This window comes from Spea bombifrons, chromosome 1 (assembly GCF_027358695.1).
Source record: "Spea bombifrons isolate aSpeBom1 chromosome 1, aSpeBom1.2.pri, whole genome shotgun sequence".
Lineage (NCBI taxonomy): Eukaryota > Metazoa > Chordata > Amphibia > Anura > Pelobatidae > Spea > Spea bombifrons.
In genome coordinates this window covers 7,003,812-7,014,993 of record NC_071087.1, presented here as the reverse complement: position 1 = coordinate 7,014,993, position 11,182 = coordinate 7,003,812, and the positions used below count along the sequence as shown (strand labels likewise).

Below are 11,182 nucleotides of genomic sequence, written 5' to 3'. Positions count from 1 at the left end.
GTGAATGAATCTGTACCTTAACCGACCTGCGGTAAAAAATCATATTCTGCGCCTTACATCTCCTGATTTCTGCGCCAGTTCAAAAAAAAAAAAACCTTTAAGATTTTATAGGGTTAAATATACAAGCAGCCAATTAGTGATCGAGTGCATGCTGGGAATTGTTATTTAAAAAAAAAGATACATTTAAAAAAATAATAAAAAAAAAATGCCCAAAATAGCCTAACAACAGAAGAACGTACATTAAAGTACTGAGTAGTGACTTTGCTTAAAAAATCCACTTCCTTGCTGAGTATTAAGCCTAGGGGCCCCTAAGCAGGAGTAGCTGCACCACATGGACTACTGATAGAGGGGCACTCAGTGGAGTCGGGGTGGCCCACCAGGCATTTGCCTGTAAGGGTGAGAGAGCCATCTTTAGAATTACTATTGTTTTAATCATTATTATAGGATTATCAGAAACATACGTTTAGTAACAAGTGCTGATCCCCACATTTCATGAAAGGCCGTAATTTTTACCCTCGGCTCCTGTCACCCGCCTCCCGTTCGGTAAGATATATCTATGGCGTTAATTTAGTAGTATTCGATATTTGTGGCGCATGGTGACGCCGTGGCGGCATTGCTAATGCGAGAACAAATAACAGCAGGTGTGAGTCACACGTTGTGACAGGAACGCAAACAAGTTGCTATCAGGGGATCCGCAGCCTTCCACGAGGGGGGCTTAATATCCCGAAACGCCGCAGCCGCCGACAATGCTGTATATCAGCAGGCCAATTATAGCCAAGCTCTGGCACCTCAGGATAATCTCTGCTTACTTTGTTCTGAAATCCCTCCGTTCCTTCTTCCTCCCCTGATGCCCCTCCCCCCCGATGCCCCTCTCTCATCTCCCCTGATGCCCCTCTCTCGTCTCCCCTGATGCCCCTCTCTCCCGCCCGATGCCCCTCTCTCGTCTCCCCTGATGCCCCTCTTTTCTAGCAGCTCGGAATGTATGCTGGGTATCAGGGTATTGCAGGGTTCTCCGGCCCTAAAAGCCCCGATAATGTGTATAGAAACAGCAGGAAATGGCTTTATAAATGAAATTGTGCAAATAAAATACATTAGTCCTCTTTTAATTGCTTTACAGAAATATCTGAAAATAGGCCGTACATGAAAGCAGTAGGGAGTTTGGGATTTTAGAGTCCCTTATTTACCACATTTGCTCGATTATAACTCGACCCTGATTATAAGATGACGCCCCCACAATTTTAATATTAATTTAGGAAAAAAAGAAAAAGCCTGAATGTAAGACTGCCCTATAAGAAGAAAAGTTTTACTAGTAAATATTAATTTATATGTAAACTATTTTTTTCATATTTAATAAAAACTGTGATTTCTTGTTTTTATTTCCTTTTATTTGCCAACCTGTTTGCCCCCAGTTATGCACACCTGCCCCCCAGCTTGCCACTCTGCCCCACAGATATGTATTATACCCCCTATATGCCACTCTGCCCCCCTTGATATGCCACACTGCCCCCCAGACTTACGAGTGCATCCCCAAAATTGCCCCCAGTGCTCCAAACTCCCTGGTGTCTAGTGGGGGCAGCTGCTGAATGTCTACGCAATGTGCATAGACAACCTCTGCTGCTGCCTGGCACTTCCGCCGGGGCTTCTATGACGGAGCGCCGGAAGGTCATGTCACATCGGCGCTCGGACATAGGAGTCCCAGCGGAAGTGCTAGGCAGCAGCAGAGGTTGTCTGCGTGCATCGCGCAGATGTCCACCGGCTGCAGCGCTGCGGGGGATCTGGATCTTAGTCTTGTAGTCAGACCTCTACTTGAGGTTGGATCATAAGACAACCTTGAATATAAGACGAGGGGTATTGTTCAGAGCATTTGTTCTGGAAAAAAATTAGTCTTATATTCCATAAAATACGATATGATACAATTCATAAAAATAATAAATATACATAAACTCAGGAATGCTTTACACCAAGGACCACTTTACTGATGTAAAAAGTTTTTTTTTTCTTTTTATAGAGACACTATACGTTCCCATCGTATACTTTATTAGGTCCTAAGTAGCTGCCTAAAGTCTGGTGATCTAAAGGCTCAGAAAAAATGATCTTCAGCCTATAAAGAAAAAAATAAAACGAGAAGATGCAGCATAAGACGTCAACTTCCCACCCAAGTCTGACTTTTTACACCAGTTTTGGATGCTTGAAACAGCCAATCACAGCCAAGAAAGCGGACCAAAAATCAACGAGCGCGCTTCCTGTAAATCTCTGTGCACAGGGGTCTCGCTAGACTTCCTGTAAATCACATAGCTGTAGGCATAAAGGTCTCAACACTAGTATGGGAACCCTGGGAATTTGTTTTTACTCACAATGCCTTTTTTTGCGCTGTGAACGGGTGCCCATCTAGTTTGTGTATTTTTTTTAAATCACAGAAAAGGCCGCTGTAGAACCGAATCCCCCTGAAGGTTAATGTTTTTTTTTTTGGGGGGGGGTTGGTGAATGTAATGCTCAACATAACACTTGGACAGAAACAAGTACAATAAGCACAACCCCATGCTTTTCTACAGAGATATCCCCACATAGCTACACACACACACATGTATACACACACATAAACAATGATGAATGACTATGTGATGGGACCAAGCATCACTTCATTGAGAGTGTATCATCGGTATAAACTGGCAGACGGCAGCGGGGTCTGGGAGCAACCTGGCAGAGGAGTCTATGGGGAAACGGGGAAACTGGCAAATGGCAACAGAGTCGTGGGGGAAACTGGTTAATGGTGGCAGAGTCGAGGGGGGGGGACTGGCAAATGGCGGCAGAGTCTTGGAACAGGAATCCCAGCAAATGCAGAGCATCATGGTGGCAACACCAGTAAGAGAACAGTCTACCATGTTCCTGCTCTTAAAGCTTCTATGTTCCTGGCAATGTTCAATCTAAGACAAGGCCGAGGACAGATTGAGCTTTGAATCTTTAGACTAGACGGGTTAAATGCTTCTTATCCGCCATCACGTTCTATGTTTCAATGGAATGGACTATAATGTAATCTATAGATTTTATACAGATTGGTAAATTCTAAATTAAAGATTAAATTGTATTTTTGTACTAGAGGCGCAATTCAACGAGATCTCAGAGGTTTAAAGTCCCCTCGTTGAGGCTTTATGGTTGACTAGGTGAAAACCCAAAAGTGTAAAGAACTCTTACATTGCTTCGTGTCGTTAAACAAATGAACGGGATAGAATGCATTCATGAATCAGTGGAGCGTTGATATAAATATTCAGATTCCGAAAAGGTATGAAGAATAAAAAGTAATTTAGTTAATCGCAAAAAAAAAATTCTACCGGGGCTGAGTATGTGTCACAGAACGTCCAAAATGTGTGCAGTTGGTGCTTTGATCCTTCTAGGTTATCCAACAGGTAAGCCAAGAATTAGACGAGGCTTATTTTAGAGATGTTTCTCATACATCGTTCAACAATAGAGAAGATAAACCTCAAGAGGCCAAGACAATGATGGAGCATGACATATGCCTAGTGTCATGGCGCGGTGACACATTATTCTAGGACCGAGATGAGGATGATGGCTGTGGAGGTGGATCCATGGGACGGCTGGGTCACTGTCCTTGGTATGACCAAGGGCCAACATAATGCCATCTCTGTAAGTAGAAGGAGAAGACATATATGATGTTCAGATGTTCCAGCCTAGAGTGCTGCCAGTTAAATTGGTTTAAGTCTTACAAATCCAGGGATTTATTCCAAGGAGACCTAGACAAAAATGCCGCCGGCGTCCTTAGCACTAAAAAAAATGTAACATTTTTAATAAAAAGCTTTCTTTGAAGTGGTTTCGGCATTAAAATGTGTAAAGCATGAGAGCAACAATGGGTGGAAAATGTCTGACACGTGGTGGAAACTGATGGAGTAGAAGGGCCTTAAGTGGCACCTCTTCAAATATCTCAACCTAGTGCCTACTATATCTAATTATTACCACATTAAAGAAATCCCAACAAATCCCGAGTTTTTTTGTGGAATGCCACTTAATTCTTTAAAACGCCGAGATGTGGCCAGGCCGGTACAGAATCAATTCCCATTCACGTATTAGAACTTTAATAAAAGCGCAGGGAAAGTGGGCAACCTATCAGGAGCAATAAAACAAAGCAGGCGCAGAAACAAACAAACCAAAAATATAATAACCTTCTAGATTTGAATAGAACGAGCGAGTTCAGAACACAGCTGGGAAATATCCCTTCCATGTTATCCTGCGGATAATTTATCCAAAAAAAATACATATTTTTCAGCCAAGACGCAAATCCTACCAGTGATCTGCGGTGGACCAATTCTCATATCTCTAAGCTCGATGAGGTTTGATAATTCCTACTTCTGGATCCGCATCTTACTCCTGATGCCTACCGTTCCTCTCCGGAATAACACAAACAGATTGTAGAGGAATTAAAAAAAAAGAGAGTTATACCGGTAAATTCTGCGTACATAATTACGTTGAGCTGAGTGAGAAAGGGGGCCACCTGAGAGACCCCCGTATGCCATGTCTCATCAAAGCCTCACCTGATGGCAGGCGATTTAACTTAGACCTGTGTGTCTCGCTAATCAAAGATCAAGCGTTAGACGTCAGCAGCAGGCAGTCCCAGGGAGATGGAAATTATATTCAAGCGAGCTCAGAAGATGTATAAATACCCAGGGCAAGGGCAGGCTAATCAGAGGAGTCTGGAGCAGCTGAACAGACGTCTGTAAGGTATGTTGAGCTCCCCCTACTTATCATGAGACGTAAGACCAACCTGTTGACTTGTCTATGGCTAGTGAAGTGGTAATTTTTTTTTAAAATACAGATAAATTATAAAAATATATTATTTTTTTTTAGAATCTTGGGTTTATTTCAATTTTGCTATTGAGAGCTATCATTTTTTTTAATTTGTGCCAGATTGGGAGTTTTTAAATACTCAAAGGGTTAACCAGCGACTCCAGCCATCGAGGGCAAATTCCGTCCACTTCTGGCTAATCCAGACATCTGGGATAAGGGATTTAAAAATGTTGGCTCTGTGAGCCGCCGATGGAAATCGAACACCATTCAAAAGCTAATTTAAAGTCTGCAAATATTTAGGCTTCACCGCTGATTGATTTTATTAGCATAAGTCTATAACAATCGCCGATAATTATTAGTAATTAATAATAACATATATATTAAATATGGAATATTCCTCTATACAACATACAGTATACTATGTTATTTTATTGTGTTTGTATTTTTATTTAGTGTTTATTTATATATATATATATATATACCGGTATATTTATATAGTGATTTATTTTTTTCCAGTTAAAACCCAGTGAAGACAATTTTAATTTAATATAAAACTATTTAAAAGAGTTAAATTACCCAAAAAAGTATTTGCTCCACTAGATAGGGGGCATTGTTCATTTTATAGCTATGTGGTTCTAGAACCAGCAATATATTTACATTTTATGTAATGAAAGGAAGTTTTATTTTACAGAGAGGGTGGTAGATAAGTGGAACAGACTTCCAGCAGAAGTGGTAGAGGCTAATAGAGTGAGGGAATTGAAACATGCATGGGATAGACATATGGCTCCTGAATTGAGGTTTGATGGGGCTGACCGGCCATCAAATTCTATATTTCTAATTTTCTGTTCTTTTCAAATATTTTTTTTTAGTTTATAATTTATTTTAAATTTATATTATTTTTCTATTTATTAGACAATAGCTGATGACTTTATTACCAGTTTTTTTAAGTTTTTTTAGACCGACTAATTGAGAGTAATTCATTGAATGTGACCAGTCTCAAATGGTTTCTCTCCAGTTGTCAATGGTTGGGTTACTGGGAATTTTGAGATTTCTGGCCTCTGGATAACTTTTCTAGAATTTGTTGGACTTCTGATACGGCCGACGCCAGCAGGGAAGCCATAAAAGGCTTTCACAGGACCACAGGAATGTTTTTTTACCCTTTGCCGAGGTGACTGCCATGAGAACATTAATGGGTACAAAAGTAAGCAGAAGCCACAAGCTGCCCCCTCTGCGCGCTGGCACCGCACTGCAAGCAGCATTCCTGAAATGTTGCTTGCTTTGTGATGCCACATTGCTATTTTTACATCAAAGGCAATACTTTATGTTCGAGTTCGAGCAGCATAGAATGCTTCCATTCGTTAACTTAAAAAACACAGTTCTACGAGGGCTTTGATTCCTGGTAGCTGTCCTACCCATCCGGCCCATCATTAGGCGAGATATAATGACATGAGGCTTCATCTGCTGGACGGCCTTCAAATAGAGTCCTTCAGGTAGGTATCTACAACAGAAAGATAGATGTCAACACGTTCCACCACCATCCCACTGGAGGTACCTGGTGACCACGCCTGGTGCTTCCTTGAGTTTTTCCACACAGTCTGGAGCCGAGTCCTTCATATTCTACAGTGTTTGAGTGACATATGAGCTTTTCTCCCTACTCCCTGCTTTAATACAGGTGACCACATTCAGAATATTTATAGCCTCCTGATAAACCATAGTGTCCACAGAACCATTTGGTTGCCACCGTTAGTAGGTCACTTCAATAGAGTCGGTGTATCGGATAATATTTGAAGAGTCTCGGGTATTCTGGTGTCTCGCTGTCTTTCTGGACACAACGCCTGCCCCCGGTGACTCCAAGGTACCTTATGAAAAGCTCTTGGTTCAGATTCTTTCCAAGGTCTCTTTAGTCCAACGTTATACATTTTATTGGACCGTCTTCTTCTGAAGAGGAGCCCCCCCGAAGCCCTTGAAGCTCATTTGACATCCTTTTCTTTTGTTGGCCCCATAAAAAGTATCACCTTTGAGTAACGATTCCATCTCCTCTTGGACCAACAAGGCTGCATCCAATCCCCTCATTCTCTGGAGCTTTGGTTTTGGTGTTGTTGGTTTTAGACGTTGTCGTTACGGTCTTCACAATAATAATTGAACGCATAAAAATAACATCATAATAAAAAATTATTTTCCAACTTTTTCCTTTTATGCAATTACCATTTTTATCAAAAAATGTGTTGTTTTTTCCCCAGGTTTTTGCTTGGGTTTCAAAGTCAACCTCATGCTTTTCTTATTCCTCCTCCAGTTGTTCTTGTCCAAACCAGTCGGAAAACAGTATTTTTTTTTTTTAAAAAAAACATTGGTTCCAATAATTATATATTTATTACAACATAGAAACTTTTACAATTAATAGAATTCCATTGAGAAAAAATGGTTTGGTCCATAAATATCTCAATATTATCTTCATATAAAAATATGTCATTTAGTAGTCTGGGTTTTTAGTTGAGAATATTTTTGAGATAGTTCAATTGAACACGTAGAGGAACGTTTCGGGGCTGCGGGGTTTCCAGGCGGAATTGTTTTCATTGAATGTGATTTATTTCTTCCCGTAGTTGTAGAAATCGTCTCCTGAGCGCCGAGAGACTTCGTGATCCATGGCTTGTCAACGTCACCTCGTACTCCTGTTAGTGGTCCTGTTAGCAGTCAGCACGCAGCTCTCAAATGCCCAGCACTGGTCCCACGGATGGTACCCGGGAGGCAAAAGGGAGCTGAGCGTGCCCTCATCCCCAGAGGTATGCGGTCATTATTAAATCCTCTAGTTGTAGTCCAAAATCACTGAAGCAGCATGACTCTATTAGAGAGTGGTAGATACATGGAACAGGCCCCCAGCAAATGTGGTAGAGGGTAATACAGTGAGTGTTAAACATGCATGGGATAGACATACGGCTCCGGAATCTAAGACGAGACCAACGACTGATTAAGGTCTGAGTCTTTACAGCTGGGGTGACTAGACTGCACCTCAAATTCTATGTTTTTGTTAAATTCCTTACTGTTGTCTTTATTTCTTTAAATGCTGTTTTTACTTGTTTTATTCACAGTCCTATTGTCTATGCACTACATAGATTTATTTTGATTTATTTATTATATTTTTGTGTTTCATCCTTTTCTGCTTTCACTTGTTTCAATTATTGGCAAACTTGCAGAATCAGGGTCCCCCGAGAACGCGTACTACTTAAGGTTCACAAAAAGTCATTTTTCCAACACGTCGCCAACTGCATCACAATGATGCGGGGTGTGATGTAATTGTGTACATATTTATGTCACTAATGGCGTCAAACATCCTTACTCAAGCCACGTATTGTCACAAAAATAACAAAATCCATCTTTATTTGCTGAAGTTGCTGCCGGTAAATTATGCCAGAGAACCGATGCTATGGGACATCCTAAAAAAAAAACTTACTCAACACAGATTTTGGAGTACCCTGCTGACAAAAAAATGGTCGTAGTTCCCCTTTAACCCCTTAAGGACAATGGGTTGTCCTTAAACCCATTAAAAACAATGCATTGTAAGCCCGTACATGAAGTGATGGGAGTAATAAAGGGCAATTGGAACACAGAGTGATGGGAGTGATAAAGGGCCATTGGAACACAGGAGTGATGGGAGTGATAAAGGGCCATTGGAACACAGGAGTGATGGGAGTGGTAAAGGGCCTCTGTACGCTTATGAAGAGATTCCATTAAAAATCAGCCGTTTCCAGCTACAATAGTCATTAACAACATTAACCCCATCTGTGCTGGATTTCTGATCTGCTTTTCTTATTTCTGATCTTCTGGATCTTATTTAAAAATTAAAAGTTGCAGGCAGATTTATTGGTGGTTATGTATGAAAAGCCATTTTGGTAGAAAGTGGGACTTATCACCATAGCAACCAGCGGTCCCAGATCCAGTTGGTACAGCGAAATCTACCTCTGTCCCGAAAAGTGGGACAGCGGAATAGAGTGGCAAAATCGAGACTGCCCCACGCAAAGTGGGACAGTGGGGAGGCTTGCCTTGCCTGGACTTTTTTAGGACATCAATTAAAAATGACTGGTATTTTCCCGAATGAATTTCTTTTTGCGCTCCTAGGTCTCAGAAGAAATCAAGCTATGTGAAGGGGAAGAGTGCGCCTACCTGAGAAACCCAAGGAAAAGCATGTTAAAGAACATCCTGGTGAGGCCACCGCTTAGTGTCTCCATGTTATCGGCTCAGAGAGGGTTTTTATCATCCTAGTTACGTTCTTTAACGTAGGCGATATCCAAAAATATGATACTCTATATCATAATCCTGCTTGACCTTAAATCTCTGTCTTTTCTCCATTTTCTCTTTTCTGTTCTTCTCTCTCTCTCTCTCTCTCTCTCCCCTCTCCTTCCCTCACCCTCTCTCTCCCCCTCTCTCCCTCCCCCTCTCTCAAGACAGTAAATTATGTCATTGTTTTGCCACGTTTTGCCACAGCTTCGAATAGGGTATGGTTACATTAGGTGAATTAGCCTCTTATTTTTAAACTGTACATTGTACGGCGCTGCTGAATATGGTGGTGCTATATAAAACCTGTCCGCTATGTTTCCTAAATGAATGCAGAATGAATTATTGGCCAGGAGAGGTCAGCATTCACACAGCGTATTGAGCCGTCCCATGTTCTTTCCTAAAACTAACATATATGTACACGATATGGCCAAAAGTATGTGGACACCCAACCATCACACCCATTCCAAAACCCTGATCATTAATATGGAGCGCCCCACCCCCCACACTTTTCAGGCCAGTAAGTGCACTTTTGGTTGTCACCTACAACAAAACCAAATTACCACAGCCTCCCGCAAGGAAAAATGTTTGCCGGCCTCCACCACTAAAAAAAAAGTTATTAATGTGGAATAAATATAACTATTGCATAAAATTGCCTAAAAATCTATATATTTTTTTCTACCTTAAAAGCAAAAAAATAAAATATTATTTTTTTAGATCAGAGAAAGTGTTTTAATTCCAACGAGAAAACCCTCTTACCTTCGAAAAAAAATACAGGAACCGGACAGCCCTCCGGTTGGGATAAAATCTCAAATTTCATAACAATTTTTTCTCCCCTTTACTTTCTAGGCTGAACTTTTGTCGAGGCAGCTCCAGAAGAAATGATAGGATTTGTTCTCCCCGGGCAACCCACGGGACTTTTACGTTTGCAAGCCATGATCAAGAAGAAAGAACATGTCCGTCTATTTTGGGGTCTTTTGTCATCATTCCATATCGATGATGTCATAATGGAGACCGAAGTACAATCTGCGTTTTGGACATTATTCGATATATACACAAAATCATATCCTATGTCGTCTGTTAAAATACATGCTTACGGAATGTTGTGTATTATATTCTGCCCGACGGAATCCCGTATTTTTAGTTAAACTACCATTTCTCGAGTTTATTTAGATACCGATATCAATGTTTGTTAAAATCTGTCGCTCTGGACCTTCTACAAAAAAAAAACATTAAATGTCACATTTTTTACACATTAAAAATCTCCTGTTTTTAGGGGTAAAATACGTTTGGCACCCAGACGATGCCCATGACACATTATTGTGTTCCTTTTTGGGACAGAATTTCCCATTGAGTGAAATAGAAGAAAGTCACGGCTTTCTCGGTGCAGTTGGTTCGTATTGAAAGAACGGTATAGTCCCGATAATTGCATTTTTTATTTATTAAAGCACGGAGTCCCTTTTCCATCGTGCTTTTCTGCATGTAAATTGGCGAACTTGTGATTTCGTTGTTGGAGATACAAAATGAGACTTGTGTCCCTTTTAACCACTAAATCCAGGAAGCGTTGGCGTGTACGTGTTTTTGCACATGCTCAATAGCGCCTTTTGAAGTTGCTGGAGCAGCAGCCAATGGCATGTACGGTAACAAATCATCAGCGCTCCAGTGTTTGCACACATGAGATTGACTGTAGTTACTTGACTTGAATGCGAGTGCTACCGAGCATGTGCAGGAAGTGTACTGAAGAATGCTTCCTGCTTTCAGCAGAGACAGCTGGGGGAGGAGCTACCAGAGACAGACGTCTCATTTTTTAACTCCAATAACTAAGGAATGCCTGCCCCTTTTTGCTTGCGGTAAAATGCATTCGATTCCACTCAAAATGGACTCTGAAATGTGTTTGACTTAAAAATACCGCCTAAATATCAGTAACAAATATACGTACTTGTATGCACTGTATTGTAATGTGAATATGGGCAATTTATATAGCTACATTAATATGTAGAATCGGTTAAGCTTTAAAAACCTCAGAGGTCTCCTCTTCAGAGGGCACAGAGCTAGTTTGTGTCATGTTGTGTGTGACAATGACTTTCTCCTTTAATTCCCAATGGGTTGCATCTAT

The 11,182-nt window shown here is 40.9% G+C and overlaps 1 protein-coding gene across 2 annotated transcripts; it reads left to right on the top strand.

Moving 5' to 3' along the window:
* The first annotated feature begins 4,695 nt into the window (after positions 1–4,695).
* Positions 4,696–10,328, top strand: LOC128477518 (progonadoliberin-2). Of its 2 annotated transcripts, none has more exons than XM_053458116.1 (4): positions 4,696–4,731; positions 7,398–7,577; positions 8,911–8,994; positions 9,916–10,328. In XM_053458116.1, exons 2-4 carry the CDS (start codon positions 7,440–7,442, stop codon positions 9,949–9,951), a joined length of 258 nt encoding a protein of 85 aa, XP_053314091.1. In that variant the 5' UTR covers positions 4,696–4,731; positions 7,398–7,439; the 3' UTR covers positions 9,952–10,328. The 2 variants fall into 2 exon arrangements, with proteins under 2 accessions (XP_053314091.1, XP_053314164.1); XM_053458189.1 differs by having other exon boundaries at positions 4,712–4,731; positions 7,404–7,577.
* Positions 10,329–11,182: the final 854 nt, after the last annotated feature.

Bases quoted from the DNA above. Each gene is read 5' to 3' on its own strand.
- LOC128477518 (XM_053458116.1), top strand. From the start codon at position 7,440: ATGGCTTGTCAACGTCACCTCGTACTCCTGTTAGTGGTCCTGTTAGCA. The intron at 7,578-8,910 runs GTATGCGGTCAT...TTGCGCTCCTAG, and splicing joins GCGTGCCCTCATCCCCAGAG to GTCTCAGAAGAAATCAAGCT. The intron at 8,995-9,915 runs GTGAGGCCACCG...TTTACTTTCTAG, and splicing joins GCATGTTAAAGAACATCCTG to GCTGAACTTTTGTCGAGGCA.